This window comes from Prinia subflava, chromosome 24, assembly GCF_021018805.1.
Source record: "Prinia subflava isolate CZ2003 ecotype Zambia chromosome 24, Cam_Psub_1.2, whole genome shotgun sequence".
Taxonomy (NCBI): Eukaryota; Metazoa; Chordata; class Aves; order Passeriformes; family Cisticolidae; genus Prinia; species Prinia subflava.
Window position 1 is genome coordinate 3,070,214 of NC_086270.1, and position 19,852 is coordinate 3,090,065.

General features: G+C 46.1%; 1 protein-coding gene across 1 annotated transcript; it reads left to right on the forward strand.

The window, feature by feature from the left end:
• The first annotated feature begins 3,439 nt into the window (after positions 1 to 3,439).
• AGO4 (argonaute RISC component 4) lies at positions 3,440 to 18,988 on the forward strand. Its single transcript, XM_063419172.1, has 18 exons — positions 3,440 to 3,957; positions 6,457 to 6,622; positions 7,285 to 7,405; positions 8,365 to 8,546; positions 8,952 to 9,088; positions 9,168 to 9,302; positions 9,468 to 9,555; positions 9,984 to 10,131; positions 10,207 to 10,326; positions 10,547 to 10,675; positions 10,826 to 10,959; positions 11,432 to 11,616; positions 11,867 to 12,026; positions 13,038 to 13,353; positions 13,894 to 14,028; positions 14,780 to 14,881; positions 15,062 to 15,261; positions 15,354 to 18,988. Exons 1-18 carry the CDS (start codon positions 3,939 to 3,941, stop codon positions 15,460 to 15,462), a joined length of 2,586 nt encoding a protein of 861 aa, XP_063275242.1. The 5' UTR covers positions 3,440 to 3,938; the 3' UTR covers positions 15,463 to 18,988.
• Positions 18,989 to 19,852: the final 864 nt, after the last annotated feature.

A 19,852-nucleotide genomic window follows, 5' to 3' on the forward strand; every position in this document is an offset into this window, starting at 1 on the left:
CACTAGTCGAGCTCATGGATATTAGATACACACAGCTATTACTGTCAGCAGTGTCCTATTTACAGAATAAAATACACGCATTTTCCATTGGCTGCTCTACAGACATACTCTGAGCCAACCCCACTCATGATAGATGAATGAAGGCTCGAACCTTTTGGGTAAATTCTTTCAATTTCTTTCAATTTCTCCCTTGAATTTCAGAGGATTTAAGATTTACCTCTCATAAACCATCAAGTCTTATTATGTAGTTGTTTAACAACTCCTTTACTTAACCTTGCTGCTTAACGCTCCTTAAGGGAAGAAAAGAAATGCTTGTGAAACAAGAAAAAATTACTGAAAATACCTAAATCAATGAAGAACTACTCAACAGATGCAAATCACTTCATACTTCACAGATTTCACAGAATATTCTAAGTTGGAAGGGACCCACAAGAATCATCAAGTCCAACTGGAAGGTGAATGGCCCACACAGGGATATTCTAGAACAGAGTCAATCCAAGTATGAAAATATTCTACTTTATCCTTTTTTGCTACATTTAATTCTGTAGTTCTTTTGCAAGTAGCTGGAGTGGGAGCCCTAAACTGGGGTGAGCATCAGGGACCCTGATCTACAATTGGGGTATTTGGCAGTTTTTTCATTATTATAGTTATTTTGTAGAATATACTGCTACAGTCAGGTACGAGTATTGACCTTCCAAGTCACCCAGTGGGAATCTGCTATCTCTGAAGGTATGTTCAGGGGAAAAAAAGTGTTTGGGTGTGTTTTGGTCAGTTTTTGGGGTGTTTGCTACCAGCCATGGTTTTGTCAGGGACAAGAAGCAGAGGGACTGATCTACCATGACAGTTCACATGGAGCCAACAAGCCTGAGAACAGAGGAAGTGAGAAAAGCAAATATCCATGAAAGCCACCACAAACACCACAGTTCTGCTTTCTTCTAGCTGCTGCAGGAACTACAGTAATTATTTTAATAATTGGTGTTTAGTAACAGGGCGACAGATGCTGGCTCTGCACAAACCTCCTCAGGGCTGGGCTTTCATTGCTGCAGCAGGAGGAGAGTCAGAGTCAGCTGGCAAGAAAAAGGTGGCAGAAAGATTGGCCTTATTAGGTAATTTCTGATCCTGGGTTGTTGCTCATACCTGGCACACAGAGGCAGGCATGGAACAGGTAAAATGTTTGCTGTTAAGGAGGTTCTAAATGTAATAAAGACTTTTAGCACTGGATCAAGCCTCATAGTAAGACATTTATATTATAAAAGCTAGTTTAGGAATCTGGTTTTTTTACTAAACAATATACTCCTTTCCCAACTTGTAGCAGATGAGGTGTTTAGAAGGAAATCCTCAGAACTAATCCTGTCATGACTCTGATCTGTCATTCCCAAATCCAGTCTTGTCCCTGGAAATGTGGCTGTCTTCAATGTAAGGGTGGGTTAACATAGAGAAATAGAGTTCTGACTGCTGTAGCAGTTGGGATTTCTCAATATGTGTGTAATATTTAGCAAGTTAATTGAATCTATAATGCAGTGAGTAAAGGCTTTAGTTATCACACTCAACATCTTACAGGACTGAGCCTTTGTGTTGCACATTTCTTGAGACAGAGATTGTATCTTTGGTGGGAGGTTTTTTTAAAGTACTATTTTTGTAGCCCCACATACGTGTTTTTTATACATAGATACGCTGAATAATAGCATGGAAGGGTTGCCAGACGCTGTGGAGTTTGTTGCTCGTCTGGTAAAACTGTTTTTTTTCTCAGGTGTTCATCAGTTCCTATCAGGGAATTATGAGAAAATCTCAGATCTATATAAGAATCCCAGATTTCATTTCATTTTTAAATAGATTTTGATGTTTCAACTTGGAAAAGATCAGCCCCACAGGTTAAAAAAGGCAAATAAAGTGGACTCAGCATATATTATTTATAAAATGTTTTGACTTCTGATTTTCTGGTGAGTCAGCAGAGAGCTGTTGGTTAAACAGAACCCAGTGGGTGCACAAGGGAGCAGCTCTCTAAAACAGCATAAACTGCTTAAAAAGGCAAAAAGCCCCTGGGCTCTTTATTTAATGGCACATGGCTGGAATTGTTGTCCCTTTAAAAGAGGAGAAATTTATTTCTGTGAAATTTATTTATTTATTGTCTGTGGGGGTAGGGGGATATGGCCTGGTCAGCTCCTGGGTGATGCCCGTGATTGTGCCTGCACTCGTGGATGTCCAGGCCTCACAGACCATCAGCCATGCTGTGCCTCACCTGACTTGTACAAATCCTGTTTTGTCATGTGTTTTAAACCCACTGAGGCTGTTTAGCTGGTACGGGGAGTTATTGAGGGTGTCAGTAATTGAGCAGAGAGAATTCCCTGGTTTTGGGGAGCAGTGGAGGAGTGGTAAAGCTGGAGAAGTACCACTGTGGGCAGGCAGGCAGCATCAGGGTAGCTGTCACAGAGTGAGCATGGTGGAGTTCTGGGTTAATTATTCAACCTGCACAGAGGTGTTGGGTTTGGGGACAGAACAGGAGAGGTACAGACAATCCCCTCCTTCCTGGGGGGGCAGCAGCTCTCACCTCTACTGAGGCAGCTCTGGAAGGGCCACATGTGTGAGATGGACCCTGGGAAGAGCCAGCAGATCAGGGAGGGAATCCTGACACTCAGCCCTAGTGAGGGACATCTGAAATGCTGTGTCCAGTTCTGGGCTCCTCAGGACAAGAAAGACAAGGAGATACTGGGGGGGGTCCAGCAGAGGCCACAAAGATGATGGGGGGTCTGGAGCATCTCTGTGTTAAGGAGAGACTGTAGGAGCTGGGCCTGGTTATTCTGGAGAATGGACAGCTGAGAGGGGATCCCATCAATCCATACCAACATCTCAAAGGCAGGTGCCAAGAGAATAGTGCCAGACTCTTTTCACCAAATCACAAAATTGTTGGGGTTGGCGGGGGCCTCTGCAGATCATCCAATCCAATGCCCCTGCCAAGGCAGGGTCACCTAGAGCAGGTGACACAGGAATGCGTCCAGGTGACTTTGGAATCTCTCTGGACAGGGAGACTCCATAATCTCCCTGGGCATCCTGTGCCAGTGCTCGGCCACTCTCATGGAAAGTTCATCCTTATGCTAAGGAAGCGTTTCAGTTTATGGCCATTGCTCCTCACCCTGTTGCTGGGCACCACTGAAAAGGATCTTTTCGCTGGTGCCCAGCAACAGGATGAGGAGCAATGGCCATAAACAAAACCACAACATTTCACCTTAACATGAGGAAGAACTTCTTTATGTTGAGGGTGGCCGAGCACTGGAACAGGTGTCCAGGGAGGGCGTGGAGTCTCCCTACCCGGAGACATTCCGAGCCCACCTGGACGCGTTCCTGTCACCTGCTCCGGTGACCCTCCCTTGGCAGGGGGTTGGACTGGGTGATGTCCAGAGGTCCCTCCGAACCCTCCATATCCCGGGATTCCGCGATTCGCAGCCGTCACCTGTTGCGGCCGCGGGGTCGCGCGGGCGGCGTGCGCGCTCCCGCGGGCGGGGGGGGGCGGCGCGCGTGCGCGAGCCGGCGGCGCCGGGCAGCGCGGAGCGGCCTCTTCCTCCCTCCCTTCTCCTCCTCCTTTTCCTCCTCTTCCTCCTCCTCCTCCTCATCCCCGTCCCGGGAGCGCGCTCGGGCGCGTGCTGGCGGCGGCGGGGGCGCGCGCGGGCTCGGCGGGGGCGCAGCGCGGGGATTGTTCGCGCCGCCGCTCGGGGAAGCGGAACGCGGGGAGCGCTCCCCGCCGCGCCCCCGCTGCCTCCTCCTCATCCTCCTCCTCGGCCGCCGCCGCCTCCCGCCCCGCCGCCCCCGTGTCCGCGCCGGACCCCCACCCCGCCGCCAATATTCCCGAGATCAAGCGCTACGCGGCGGCGGCGGGGCCGGCGGCGGGGCCCGGGGCGGGCGGCGGGGCCGGCGGCGAGAGCAGCGAGGCCGCCACCGCCGCCATGGAGGCGCTGGGACCCGGTGAGAGCCGCGGGGGGGGCGCGGGGGCCGCGGCCTGTCGGGCCGTGACAGCGGGGGAAGGAGGCCGCGGGCCCGGCGGGGCTCCCCGGCAGCGCCGGGGCCCGCTGCGAGCGCTGCCCGGTGCGGAGGAGCCGCCGCGGGTCGCGAAACTTTGCGCGGGTGTTGCGGATGCCCTCACGGCCCCGCTGCTGCCGGGGCTACCGGGGAACGCGCCTCGCCCTCCCCGGGGCGAACGGGACGGGGCTGGGAGCGGGACAGAGCCCGCGAGGGGACGGGGACCGGCAGGGCTGTAGTGTCACAGCGATGCGCGCCCTGCAACCTGTGCAGTGCTAAGTTTTATATTTGACATTGAGCTATTGCTGAGAGTTTAAGGTGATACTGTCTGAAAATAAGGCTGTTTATTTCTTTAACAAACTTCGCTTAAATATTTTTTGCATGTGGTGCTTTCCATGCTTATTCCATGATTATTCTCTCATTAAATGCCTGCAGAATGTATTTCTAGCCCTCAGTGGCCTGTACACCTCACCCATCAAGTTCCCATTCAAACGATTGGTATAAGCAAAGTGATGTTAATTTTGGTGTGATAGGAGACGTTTATTGACACAAAGGTGCAATTCCAGAAGAATCCAGAGTTTGAGGTAGTGAGGGCTGACTCAGAGCCTGCTGTATGTGTGTGATGTATCGTGGCCTCCCTGAGTTCCAGCTGGAGAAGCAGATCCTCTTTCAGTTTTGAAAAGTGCTTCCTGTCTGAAGCAATTCTGTTGAGGTGCTTAATACATAATGGTTGTGGGGTAAGAGAAATTAAAATATAACAGCACATACAACCCTTGTCAGACTGATCAGATAAAAATCCTGTGATGCCAGGGCAGCCTGGCTTCAAATGGGAAAACAGTTTTTAGCTGATTCTCTAGAATCCTTTGAGAAATAACTTTAGGAGGGAGAAGATGTAAGTTTTATCTCCTTTGGTCAGAACAGAGGGCAGCCTTGCTGTGCGCGTTTGCAGAACTTGTCAATACCAAGGGAGGAAAATGGGTAAATATAGTTGTCATTTAATCTCTTGCAGGAGGTCAGTGCCTGCACTTCCTTCAGACTAATTAGCATGGGATTAATGGATCATCTCTCGTATCCAAATAAGCACAGCAAACTTTGATTGCCCTCAATGATTCATGCTTGTCAAGGCAGCTGTAGTTTTTTTAAACACTAACTGTGCCCCACAACTGGTGTGACCGTGACGGAGCATGATCCGTTCAGACGGGTGCAGAGCCAGGAATGTGTCCTGTGGGCTGTCTGTCCCCAGCAGCCCCCTGCCACTGCAGGACAGTGAGCTTCAGCTGCCTACATGCTCTGTCTTCCTTCTGCTTAAAAATATTCCACACCTGGTGTCCTCAGGTTGGTAATTTTATTTGGTAGTGCAGTTGCCAGTGGATGGCTTTTAAATCCAGTGTGGAATCTCCTGGGATTTGGTCCTGGGTTTAGTTTATGGTTGTGTTAAAGTTTATTGCTGCACCCTGAAGTGTACCCAAATAGGAGTCACCTGCCTTTCCTCTCTCCTGGTACAAACTCTGAGACTTTGAGTTACATGGATGCTGTGAAGTTATAATGCTAAATTTGCCCTAAGTTTTATGATAGGTTTATTATTGCATTCTAGTGAGGCTGCTTGCCCGCTCCTTTGCTACTCTACAACAGAGGGAAGACACTTTGATCACACTGAGCCCTGCTCAGATATAGACAAACCCATGAAAATATACCAATGTCATTTGCTTTATGTGCAGTGTCAGCTGAGGCTCTGATCGATTTAAAAAATAGTCAGTTTAATCTCGTTAACATGGTATCTCAGATCTTAACACTTTGAGGAGGGTAACTAAAGGCTTCCCTAGTGACTAGCTTGCATGTGAGTAATGCTTCCAGGCCTCTAATAATTTCCTCCTTAGATCTGTTCCTGAAGATCTTCTTTTGTCCCAACAAAATATCACTTCCATGTCTGTAGGAGTCCATAGCTGTCTAATGCTTTCTCCCTTATCCCTCTACTTAGAGAAAAGCCTAAACCTTTCCTCACTTCTGTCTTTACATTGGAATTTTAAATTGGATCGTTGACATCTGAACTTTAGGTCTGTAATGAAAACAATGACAAAATGTGGCTTTTGTGGCTGTTGGTTTGTTTTAGACATGGAGGTAGGGATGTATTTATTTTTGCATTACATGAAAATACATAATATCTGTATGGTTGCATTCCCTCTCAGGACTCTGTGAAGTTCTTAACCACGGTCATGAATAAATGCCACTAAAATTAAAAGAATGATTTATGGCACCTACCTATACATGCTTTAGGGAACATGTTTTTTACCTTGAAGTTCTGAGCAGCTGGAAGGCTGAGCCTCTTTGAACGCCTCAGAAAATTTAAGAATTCTTCCTGCCCATTCAAACAGTCACCCATAGCACACCTGAGGGGTGCATGGAGTGGGCTATCACATCTCATACATATTTATTTGACTTTCCCAGGGCCCCCTACAAGCCTTTTCCAGCCACCCCGGCGCCCAGGCCTGGGCACTGTTGGGAAACCCATCCGGCTCCTGGCCAACCACTTCCAGGTGCAGATCCCCAAGATTGATGTTTATCACTATGATGTAGATATCAAACCAGAGAAACGCCCCCGAAGAGTCAACAGGTAGGAGTTACTTAATAAAAGTTTATTGATTTAAAAGTGTATATTTAAGTGTATGTTCCTGAATGTAAGGAAGCTGTGCATCCTAGGAGTTCTCCATCTGCTAAAGGCCTGTTTGTGTTTGTACTGTGGTCAGCAGTTGCTTTTCAGTGAACTATAATATTCTTGCAATTGGCCTGTAATCTGGAAGGCTCTGGGAAATGTACTGAGCATTGACCTCCAGCTGGTTTTATTTTACAGTCTACAAGTCAATGTCCCTGGTAATTGTTCCACAGTCTGTTACACAAACGTGTAGCAGCTGAGGGGAGCATTTCAGCTTGTAGATTTTGGAGTCCACACGTGGATCAATCCACAGAGCGTTCCCACCCACCCCAAGGCAGATGCTTGTGTCTGCTCCTGTGTGTGAACATCTCTCCAGGTTCCTCTGCTTGTTTGAGCTGTAGCTGTCAGCACAGACACCTGTACAGACACCTGTGTGTGCCAGTCAGGTGTCTTAACCTGGAGGTGACATTCACAGCTTCTGCTGTGACCTGGGGGTGCTTTTGTGCATTATTGTTTTTCATATCTTGCTCCTTTAAGAAAAAGTGAAAAAAATAATTTGAAATTGTGTAAGCCCATTACTGAATTTTCTGTTTTTCCACTTAACTCAATGAATCACTGCCTAGGGAGGTGGTGGATACGATGGTGAGGCACTTCAAGATGCAGATATTTGGGGATCGGCAGCCTGGCTACGATGGCAAGCGGAACATGTACACGGCACACCCCTTACCCATTGGCAGGGACAGGGTAAGTGTTGCTTTAAGTTTCTACAGGAAAACTGTTACAGTGTCATTTGAAAAGTGGTCTTTTATTGACATAAACCCAAAATACTGTCACACCTATTAGTGTAGTCTTGGAAATGACAGACATGAGCAGTCAGGGTCTCTAGGAGCTCACCGGTGTTTTACTGAAGTTTGTGTCTTTGGGTTTCTTAATTCCCAGTTCTTCAGCTACAGAATATCACAAGACATGACAACTATGTTGTGCTCTTATAGCTGCAAGGAGACTTTTTTCTTTCACCCTGATGGGAACTTCCCTTTTCCCTGTTCTGACCCTCATTCTGTTGCTGCATGATCAAGTCATTTTAGCTGATGATGACTCCAGTTGGGTTTGGTTGTGCTGTGGAGATGCGATCTCCTGTTCCGTGGGAACAACCAGATGAATTGTTCCTTGAGTTTGGACCCCAGCTCTAAAATTTCACCCCATCTACTGATCTCCCAAGGGATCTGGTCATTGCTGTGCCTTGGGATTGTCCAGGATGAGTTCACAGTTTTTCTCTGTGCTGTGGGGTGTGAGAATCATCCCATGAGCTGTGCCAGAACTCTGAGATTTGTGTTTCCCAGCAAGTCTCCTTTTTGACCAAAAGGTTTTCTTGCCTACCCATTTGGTTCACAAAACATCTTGTTATTAATTGGCTGACTTAAAAAAATGACTCACCGTTCTCCAGAGCTTTGATGTCACCATACTAATTACTGCTTTAAATTTACATTTAAAGATGCTTCAGTGCAGTTTCTCAGATGAATAAATGACAAACTTTCAAAGTCCTGAGGGAACCAATTGTAATATTTTAAGGTCATTACACAAACTAATAATCAAAAATACAGATTCAAAGGACACCTAGGAGAAAACTGTACCATTGCTGAGTGTTGTGTCTGTCTGCAATCCATAATAAAAGCCTGTGCTTAATTTTCTTGTGCCCATGGCAGGTGGATATGGAGGTTACACTTCCAGGAGAAGGGAAGGACCAGACATTTAAGGTTTCCATTCAGTGGGTGTCAGTTGTCAGCCTTCAGATGCTGCTGGAAGCTCTGGCAGGGCACTTGAATGAAGTCCCTGAAGATTCTGTGCAGGCACTGGATGTAATCACACGGCACCTTCCCTCCATGAGGTGGGTACTTGTGGGGCTTTCCTGACTGGATGTGCCTTCTATCCATCTTAACATTTGTGTTTGTTACCCCTTGCTGCTGCTCTGCTGCTCTGCTGCCCATTACACTCCTGTGGTGGAAGGGATGAGGGATACAGCCATGTAATTCAACACCTGCCTTACAAATTTGCACTAGAATAGGGAAATGTGATCTGAACTGAGGCCTTGTGTCTGCTGGTCATGTTTCTAACAGGAATTTGCTGTACCCTTTCCAGCTGCACTGTCAGAAAAGGCTTTGTGTGCCTGCTATAAGTCAGCTCTGACAGTTATAACATGCTGTAGAAATATGTTTTAAACACCATAGTGTGAACGTAAAAAGTATATTGGGAAGAAATGATCAGAATATTCATTTTCTTTCTTTTTTTTCAGGTACACCCCTGTGGGTCGCTCCTTTTTCTCCCCTCCTGAAGGTTATTACCACCCCCTGGGAGGGGGCAGGGAGGTCTGGTTTGGCTTCCACCAGTCGGTCCGTCCTGCCATGTGGAACATGATGCTCAACATCGATGGTGTGTAGGAGATCCTGTCTCACTCATGTAACAGAGTTCTTTGTGCCTCCCAGTTAATTGTCCTGTCTTATTATCTTAGTGTCAGCGACTGCTTTCTATCGTGCCCAGCCTATCATTGAGTTCATGTGCGAGGTCTTGGACATCCAGAACATCAGTGAACAAAGCAAACCTCTGACAGACTCCCAGCGTGTCAAGTTTACCAAAGAAATCAGAGGTAAAAGCTTGTCCTAAAGCTGCTGCAAGAAAATACTGAAACCTGCTCATGCTATGTTATAATGAAATTTTGCAAGGCACATGGAGAACTGGGCTGTTCCTTTTTGTTTTCATCCTCTTCAAAGGTGATTCCTGTCCCTGAATTTATTTTCTGTTGGGTTTTCAGGTCTAAAAGTAGAGGTTACCCACTGTGGCCAGATGAAGAGAAAATACCGAGTTTGCAACGTTACCCGGCGACCAGCCAGTCACCAGACGTACGTATCAAGCACTGCCTGACAGTTCTTAAAATCTTCAACCTATTAAATATATCTGGAATATATTTGGTATATTGTTTATGCAGGAATAGTTGATTCTGGAGGTGAGGCAGCTGTGTGGCTTTACAGGAATGTTTAGTCCTAGTGGAGATGAATAGTGTGGGTTTTGACTACTGTTTTATTTCCTTCAGCCCAGGAAAACTGAGCTATATCCTGGCTTTTACATGCAGTTATCAAAAGCTCCTATTTTTAAAAATAGCTGAAATACAAGAAATTTAGTATATAGTCTAAAATCTTTTCATAGAGAAGAGATTCAGTAACTAAGGAAAACAGAGATTTGCTAAAGGTAGCACGGAATAGTTTTTTCATACCATTTTTTCCTTTAAAAACATCTGCCAAAATCTAACCAGAACAAATGTCATTTCTAGGTTCCCTCTGCAGCTGGAGAATGGGCAGGCCATGGAGTGCACAGTAGCTCAGTATTTTAAACAGAAGTACAGTCTGCAGCTGAAATACCCTCACCTGCCCTGTCTCCAAGTGGGACAGGAGCAGAAACACACGTACCTGCCACTGGAGGTAAGGATCCAAGTCCTGCACTGGGGGTGTCCTCTGTTAAACGGTGTCACAGCACCTCTCCCTGCTCCTGTGCAGGTGTGTAACATTGTGGCTGGCCAGAGGTGCATCAAGAAGCTCACAGACAATCAGACCTCGACCATGATCAAAGCAACAGCCAGGTCTGCCCCAGACAGGCAGGAGGAGATCAGCAGACTGGTGAGTATTTTTCCAGCTGCACATTCTGTGTGTGTCACTTCTCATGGCTTTTCCAAAGCATTGGAGCAGATGATTTGTTCAGCAGCATGACCAAGAGAGAAGTTTAAAAATCTGTCTTTATTGAAACAAATCCTTCTCAACAGAAAGGCTGTTGATGACAAAGAGGGCAGAGTTACCTGAAGCTTTAGTGTAGTGACATCAGTACTTGTCTTGTCCCCAGGTGAAGAGTAACAGTATGGTTGGTGGGCCTGATCCCTATCTGAAGGAGTTTGGAATTGTTGTCCATAATGAAATGACAGAGCTGACAGGCAGAGTTCTGCCAGCCCCAATGCTGCAATATGGAGGCAGGGTGAGTTTCCATGTCTTGTAAAACTCCTTATCCTGAGGTTATTGAAATTCATGAGGTGTTTCGTGTATCTTCTCATGAGGCTTTCTCTGGTGGGCTACAGTCAAAATGGAGCAGCACTTGATTTCTAATTTGCCTTTGGTTTTTACCTAGAACAAGACTGTGGCCACACCAAACCAAGGCGTGTGGGACATGAGAGGGAAGCAGTTCTATGCTGGCATTGAGATTAAAGTTTGGGCTGTTGCCTGTTTTGCTCCTCAAAAACAATGCAGGGAAGACTTGCTAAAGTAAGTATTTTCCTATTTATTCAGGATTCTATTTCAAGGTGTATTTTTCTTGTGTTTCTGAAAGGTGATGTGTGGTATGAATTGATTTTCCCCTGCTCTTCAAATTACACCACAGAATCCTAAAGGAAGAGGTTCTGTGAACCACTGATTGGTAAAAATCATGGTTGCAATAATGCTCAGATAAATTAGGTGGATAAGTAAAAATTTACCAGAGCATCAGTATTAGTTTGGGTGTCTGCCTCAGGATGTTCATCTCTGTATATCTATTTCTGTAAGGCTTGTAAAATTACAGAAGCTGATGACCTTCCTCAGAGAGGATTAAAATCGTACTAGTGAGTTCCTGATGGGGGTAGAATTGCTAAAAAATAATTACTGTAGTACTGTGAAATAGCAGAAACAGCGTAGATCTGGTTGATAAAACTGATGAGTGAACCATAGTGAAAAGGCCAGAAAAAATCCACTTCTATTTCAGGAGTTTCACAGACCAGCTGCGCAAGATCTCCAAGGACGCCGGCATGCCCATCCAGGGCCAGCCCTGCTTCTGCAAGTATGCCCAGGGTGCAGACAGCGTGGAGCCCATGTTCAAACATTTAAAGCTGACTTATGTTGGCCTGCAGCTCATCGTGGTGATTCTGCCTGGGAAGACGCCTGTGTATGGTATGGAGAAGGGGCTGTAAAGTGATCAGGAGTTGTACTGCAAGTGGGTGGTAGGAAGGAGGCAGAGGAGGCAATGGGTTCTCTTCAAAAGGGTGTTTTGGAGCTGGCTTGTCAGGCCTGGTTGGAGAAGTTGTATATTACCAAATAGCAAACTGAACCTTTGTTAGTGAAGTTTCAAGGATCTGAATTACAGTAACATTTGAAAAAAAATAAGAGCAAGCAGGAACCACTGCCTTATTTTCTGTCACAGCTGAAGTCAAGCGGGTTGGAGATACTCTTCTAGGCATGGCCACACAGTGTGTTCAGGTAAAGAACGTGGTCAAAACCTCACCACAAACCCTGTCCAACCTGTGTCTGAAGATCAACGCCAAGCTCGGAGGAATCAACAATGTTCTGGTACCTCATCAAAGGTGAGATCCAATCAAAAGCTCTTCGTAATGTCTGCATTGTCAAGGAAAATGGTGTTGTTTTGTTATATTTGCTAAAAAGATACTTTTCAAAATAATACATGGTTTAGAAATTCCCACAGTTTGGAGTGGACAGTGGAGGATATATCTGCATTTGGAGTGTTCCCAGTTAGCTCTGAGCCAAGGGGAGTCAAAGCCAGCCAACACTCAGACACACCAAACTCACCGAGTTTTTTCCCTGTCTCTTTCCTGCCTTTGGATTCACTCAATGTACCTTTTCCTCTTGCAACCTCCAAAAGCATCCTGTGTTTGCGTCCAAATTGAAAGAGAAGGAGTGAGGAGGAGTGACTTGGAATCAATGCTTGTAACTCAGTCTGCCTTTGATCCTGTCCTTGTCACTTTCTGTTCTTTCTGGACTGTAAGTGCTGTAGGTACAGAATTTTGCCCTTAAAGACTCAGAGGTTTTAATTCTTAATTTAATTCTGTTCAGTGCTTTGGATGCACCTTCTTCAGCTGTAATTTTTCTTTTATTCCTGGCCCTCTTTCTTTTTGCTGTTCTTATTTATTATTATGAGTTGGTAAGAAGCCACCTCTCCTCTCAAGTCAGGGTGAGGAAGTTGGGTTTATTTAGCCTGGAGAAGAGAAGATTTTGTGAAAACCTCGCAGCACCTTGCAATAGCTGAAGGGGCCAACAAGGAGGCCAGAGAGGAACTTCAGTAATGGCTTCAAACTGAAAGAGGGCACATCTAGATTAGAGATTAGGGAGAAATTGTTCCCTGTGAGGGTGGTGAGGCCCTGAGGCCCTGGCACAGGTTGCCCAGAGAAGCTGTGGCTGCCCCATCCCTGGAAGTGTTCAAAGCCAGGCTGGACAGGGCTTGGAGCAACCTGAGATAGTGGAAGGTGTCCTTGCCCAGGGCAGGGAGTGGACCTGGCTGGGCTTTAAGCTCTTTTTCCAACCCAAACCTTTCTAGAATTCCATGATTCTAACTAACAAACCTCAATCTTACCAAACAGGCCCTCGGTGTTCCAGCAGCCAGTGATCTTTTTGGGAGCAGACGTCACTCACCCTCCGGCCGGGGACGGGAAGAAGCCGTCCATCGCGGCCGTGGTGGGCAGCATGGACGGGCACCCCAGCCGCTACTGTGCCACGGTGCGCGTGCAGACCTCGCGCCAGGAGACCTCCCAGGAGCTGCTCTACAGCCAGGAGGTGATCCAGGACCTCACCAACATGGTGAGGGAGCTCTTGATCCAGTTCTACAAATCCACTCGCTTCAAGCCCACGAGGATCATTTACTACAGAGGGGGAGTGTCGGAAGGACAGATGAAACAGGTATTGAGTGATAATTTCTTGTTGCTTGTGGAAAGGGATTGATATATAGTTATGTGGATTATAAGGGATTGGATCTTGGAAAAACACATTTATTTATATGGATTATCACAGAATCACTGGGTTGGAAGAGACCTTCAAGATTGAGTCCAACCCAGCCCTAACACCTCAACTAAACCATGGCACCAGTGCCACATCCAATCTTTCTTTAAACACATCCAGGGATGGTGACTCCACCACCTCCCTGGCAAACCATTCCAGTCCTTTATCACTCTTTCTGTACAAAACCTTTTCCTAATATCCAACCTCTATTTCCCTTGGTGCAGCTTCAGACTGTGTCCTCTTGTTCTGTCAGTTGCTGCCTGGAGAGTTATTATACTTGTTATTGGAAAAATAAAGTTTCCTTGAATTGTCCTGGGCAAGCACAATGTACATTTACCAGTCTGATTGTGTCCCTTACGATATGGCATTTGTACACAGGTTAAAAAAAGAATCAAATATCTACTGAATTCATCACATAATAGTTAAATCTTCTGCTTGTAGGTAGCTTGGCCAGAGCTGATTGCCATCCGGAAGGCCTGCATTAGTTTGGAAGAAGATTACAGACCTGGAATAACCTACATTGTTGTGCAGAAAAGGCATCACACCAGGCTGTTCTGTGCTGACAAAACTGAAAGGGCAAGTACTGACTCCATGAGGGGGAGGAAAGTGGGATTGTTTGATTCAGTGGCGTGGGATTTGTCTTGCCCACTAAAGCTGTAAAGCAGCAGCAGTACTGGGTGGTAACAGGCTTTCTCTGCCAAAATAACCAGTTCCTCACTTTTTTGTTGCTTTACATCAGATGGAACAGCTTGTTAACTCTTTTGGAATAGGTATGCTTGGTATTCCAGTATTTGTGTACCTGGATGTGTGTCCTGGGTTTTTATAGTCCAGGATTGCTGATGATGAGCTGACCTGGCTGTTGACTCTGTTCCCTGTTTTGTCTCCAGAGGCATCTAAGATGTGCTTGTAGCACAAACCCACAGGCCAGCTGAGGAACCTTCTTTAGGGAAGCACTTGATCTGAGGTTTGCTTAAAAACCCAGATCTCTGGGGTGTGAGAGCAAACAAGGATACGAAATAAATTTATCTCAGGAACCTGCATTTTCAGATCCTGAATTACTTGTGTAGGCTTTATCCCACTCTGCAGTTTTAATAGTGCTGGCAAGGGTTTTATTTTCTTCTGATGACACACCAGTCGGATTTGGCGAAGTTTCTAAAAATGAATTCACAGAGAACATTTTCATTCCTCCTGTGTAAACGGCCTTTATATTTTTTCACCTTTTCGAGCAGTAAATTCTCCAGCAGCTTTCAATAGAGCCTACCTTTGAAAGCATTTTGGGGTCACTTCCAAAAAAGCCCACGGACTAATAATAAACCTTTCTCACTAGGTGGGTAAAAGTGGCAACGTACCAGCAGGCACTACAGTGGACAGCACCATCACACATCCCTCTGAATTTGACTTTTACCTCTGTAGCCATGCAGGAATTCAGGTAATGTCAGCTCTACTGTGCTCAGGCTGTGCAGCTAAATCCTTGTAGTTGTCCCCATGGGAAATGTCACTTGTTTTTGTCACTTGGCAGAGTCAGAGTGTGTCAGTGCCTGCTGGAAGGTGCAGCCTGCAGGTACCACCTCTGTTGCTGTCCAGCTGACTGCTCACCTGTTCTCTGCAGGGAACCAGCCGTCCCTCCCACTACCAGGTGCTGTGGGATGACAACTGCTTCACAGCAGACGAGCTGCAGCTGCTGACGTACCAGCTGTGCCACACGTACGTGCGCTGCACCCGCTCCGTCTCCATCCCCGCGCCCGCCTACTACGCCCGCCTGGTGGCATTCCGGGCCAGGTACCACCTTGTGGACAAGGATCACGACAGGTAAGGAGTGTCCCCATCGTCCTGGTAAGCAAATAGGGAAGCTGAGCTGTGCTGTTTGTGCCGGGTGTTGATGGGTGTGTGTCTGCCCACAGCGCTGAGGGCAGCCACGTGTCGGGGCAGAGCAACGGCCGCGATCCGCAGGCGCTGGCCAAGGCCGTGCAGATCCACCACGACACCCAGCACACCATGTATTTCGCTTGAGAGCACCTGGGAAGATGAGGCAAAACAACAACCCATGCAGTCCTGAAGCGTTTGGAAGCCTCCTGCTCTCTCCAGGGCAGGGGGATTTCGGACTGCCCACTACCAGCAGCTCCGGACAGTCGCACTGAATCTGTTCTTCACTGCAACGTCTGATGCACCAACACAATTGAGCCATTTGTTTCATTGTTTTCTGTACTAGAAATCCATAGACTTGTCTTTTCTGATGCATTGGACTGAATTTTTACCTCAAAAGCGCAAAGGCCGATCATCCTGAAATTTTTCAAGGACTTGGCACGAAAGGTTTCTATCAAATCTTTTGCTAGCTGTGGTTTTTCAGTTCTCCTCATCCCATGAGCTGACGGTGACTGCTGCTCTGTCTCCGTGCCCTGCTTCGTGAGTATGATGTGATGGCAAAATGTTTTATCCAGCTCGCTGTAATCCTTCTGTCGTGTGGGGCCATAGATTTTTTAATGGAGATTTTAGACTTCACTACTGTAAATGCCTTTTAACGAACATAACTTTCACAGGTATTGCAGTTTTTTGTCAGTTTTACTAATTATCTTTTTAATCTCTGCAGACTTGGGCTGCAAAGCAATTGCACTATACTGCGAGTTAATAGGTGGTTCTTGTTCTGTGAATGTGTAATATAACCAATAGTGATGCCTGTCAGTAGATTTTAATGATAATGGTTATAAATAATACTGCCATGGTATCGTAACAAGTACTGAACCATCATTTCCCCCCTCTAAAAATGATAAAACAAAAAAAAAAATTTAGCTTTTAGGTATTTTGCAAACTTTTACAAAAGTGCCCACTTTATGCTGCTGTGTGGTTTGATAAATCTAAGTGATTTTAAAACTTTTTTCTCATAGAAGGTTTAACTTTGGCAATAAATCTTTGTTTTTTAAGCCCCCCCAAACAGTGTAATTTTCTAGCTGAGGATTGTGCATGAGTTTAACCAACATTCTCGTGTCGTTTTCTGAACACACAATTTGGCAGTTTCTGAAACAAATTAGAAAAGACGCATTTCCATGCTTTTTTTAAGAATTATTTTTAACTGTTTTATATTCACTGTTGGTGTCCTGTCTACAACATTTTTTATAAGCTTGGAAACTGGGTGTTCCATGTAGGAAAGGCCAATGTGTGCAGTTGAAATGTATTGTGTGCCAGGCAACCTGAGGACTTGTACCAGCATTTTGAACTGTTTTTTTTTCCTGGGAATCTGGGTTGCCCACACAACTGCATTTACAGCATGTTGAACCCGTGTGAGTCTCAAATGCTGATTCTGTCCCAGCCTAGAAATTAGGGTTTTTAATCTGCTTGGCTTTTTTCAGCTGCAACCTGTCATCCACAACAGGGACCTGGTTTCCCTGGTACTCCTGTAATCCACGAACGTAGTAATTTAAGATTAGATTCCTTACTGTATACCTGAGTTAGTGCAGATTAAAGCTTATTCCTAAACTGAGGAGGAGTTTGAGAAGCCCAAGGATTGCACTGTGGTCTCTGATACTCGTGTGGGGTTTGCTGCTAAGTTGTCTGCTGTCCCAAAGCTTAGGAACCAGCCCCCTCCAAATTTCAGCAATAGGAAATGCTGTTTCCTTCAGTCTTTAAGCTTGTAAATAAATGAAAGTTTACATTTCTAAATGCTGTTGTTTTCAGTTGTACCAGAGTACACTGAACATCTTCAAACAGTTTTATAACCTTCTTGCCAGTAGTACGTCTCATAAATTAAGTTTAACCTCTTTTTATTTCTGTTGAAAATGGGACTGAAGTGAACCCTGCTCCTGGCACATGCCAAGACAGGTTTAGATTGAAAAAAACAAAAAGCTTCTTTTAAGTTTTTTAACTTTTTTTTTAAAGAATACCTCACTTGTGTAATAAAATCAGGACATGTGGGTGGGAGACTGACCGCTGCTTTTCTCAGTACTCGTTCAGGGAGAAGACACAAAAACCCTTTTTAGAGTGAACTCTTGACTGACCCAACACACACGGAGAGAACTTTGGCACCTTGAAAAGCACCTGAGCACCTGTCGGAGGTGGTAGGATCCAAGATCCCTGATTTGAGTTTGTGCACTAGGAATGGGGCTGGTTTAACAAGGGTGCATAAAAAATGAACTTTATCACCAATTCGTTGTCCAGTGCCAAGCACTCCTGGTTGAGACTGAGGGAAGGGAGAGCCTCTCCTTGGTTTGCCTGTGGCTGGATATTTGACCTCAGACCAGGCGGAGCATCAGCCCCTGGTGAGCCCTGGGCCAGCACCCGAGCAGGGCTGGTGTGAGCCCACCCTGGGCACAGGGCTGGAGTTTAGGGGGAAAAGCACTGAAGTTCAGGATGCAAGTTGCAGCAGTGCTGCCCTAGGCAGGTCTGAGCCCAAGTCTGGAGGACTTGAGGACCTGGGTGAGCCCTGTGGGCCTGAGTGACTCGTTCTGCATGTGTCAATCAATGGGAAGATGTGCATTCTGTAGCTGTAGTTTTAGGGTGTTTTGATTTTTGTTTTTTTGGGTTTTTTTTATAAATAAAGCCTGTTGGCCACTGTTTAGCTCTGTGGTGTGAAAGATTTTAAATGTAGCAAAGTTCAAAGAGTTGGGGAAGGGGATGGTTGATATATATTAAATATATATATATAAAAAAAATGGGGGGAGGGGGCAGAAATCCTGTTTTCCACCCGGTTCTGCTTGCTTTGTCCCTGCTGAGTTCTGGACAAGCTCTGGCAATCCCTGGTTAGCCTGTCTCCACAGTCTGGCTCTTGAATTGCTGTGAGTTCCCCAGGGCCGTGCCCGGAGCCCCACCCAAAGGGCAGAGGTGGGTGCACAGTGGGTGCCCACCCTCGCTCGGCCCTTCGGGTGGGGAAGGGCCCTGGTTCAGAGCTGGGTCTGACACCCCCGACCCCTTTGTGGATGTGCTGTAGGAGTTTTTCTTGCTCAATAGCGAGGGAGTGACTCTGCTTTCATTTTCAGAAGGCAGGGCCAGAGGGCATTGGATCCATCCTGATCCTGATCCACTGCGAGGCTCTTTCCCTGTGCACTGGAGGAAAGATCTTGCACTAAATATCACTTACAGATTTTCTTAGACCTTGCTATTGACATTTTCATATTTCTATGTCTAGAGGCTGCAACTTCAATGTAAAATGTTTGCATTTGTTCAGTTTGACTTCTGATGTAATTTTTTGGTTTCTATATTGTTAGACTTGTAATGTTTCAAATGGTATTTTATTAACTTTGGACTGGATGTATGTCTCTAGCAATACGAGGTACTTTCTAAACTGTCCTGGGGCTCACAGCCCCGTGTCGAGATAAGATGCTGGTCGTGTACAATTGCAATGTATTTTTTTTTTTAGCCTGCAGGGATATTTTGTGTTCATGTGTCCAAAATTAATAATAATAATAAATGGCATTCTCGTGCCAAATGTTCTGTTTTTCCTTATTGCTGTCCAATAAATGCAATGTACAGAGTGAGCAACCAATACTGTTGCCTGTAAACAAATGTCTTAAACTATTTAACTTTTAATTAAAACTTGTACACAATGTGTCACCTGTGGAACTCATTACCACAATATAGCTATTTCATTTGCATTAAAAGTTTGCAAGTAAAAGAAATATGTATGGGTGACATCTCCCAGGATCCTTAAGGAAGCCGAAATTTCAAACCCCAGGGGCAGGGTTCAGAATGGGCCTGTTTTTATAATGTTTGGGAAATTACAGAGAAAATTTGGTGTTCATGGACTGTACCTGCCTGGACAGGGGATTCTATATCAGAGACATGGAATTAATAAATACAAGAGCTGTTAGCTCTTTCACCTTCTCTATGTGAGGTGAGGATTTGTCTCCTCAGACAGCTGCACTGCACTATAAATACTGCAGGAAGGACTGGAAGAGCTTTTGGAGGAGGCCAGAGTGTGGGAGCTGGGACTGAAAGCAGGACAGGGCTGTCTGAAATGCCCAGCACCTCCTGCAGCCCCGCGTTAGGTGTCAGTTCTGTTTGCAGGGCACATCCTGGGGCTTTGGGCACGGAAACCTGAGCTCAAGCCCCGAGGTTTGCTCATCCTGGTGTCTTCCAAACATGATGTAAAGACCTCTTGGACCAAACGGGAAGCCAGGACTGAGTGATGCGTGGGATTCTGTGCTGTCTGTGCAGCTCTGACTCCAAAATCCCATCTGGGTTCTGCTCCAGCCATTCTCTCAGGACAGCAGGAGCTGCTGCTCCTGCTTCGGGAGAACAACACGAGGCGGGAATGCTTTGACAGCCTCAATTCCTGTGGCTTTCCCAGCCAGGAACACACACCTGGGCCCGTTGTGGGAATGATGCTCCAGGGGTTTATGATGTTATTAACAAAGTCCAGACACAGGGTCGGGATTTGCGCTTCCCGGGAAGGACAGGTCAGGGAGGGAAA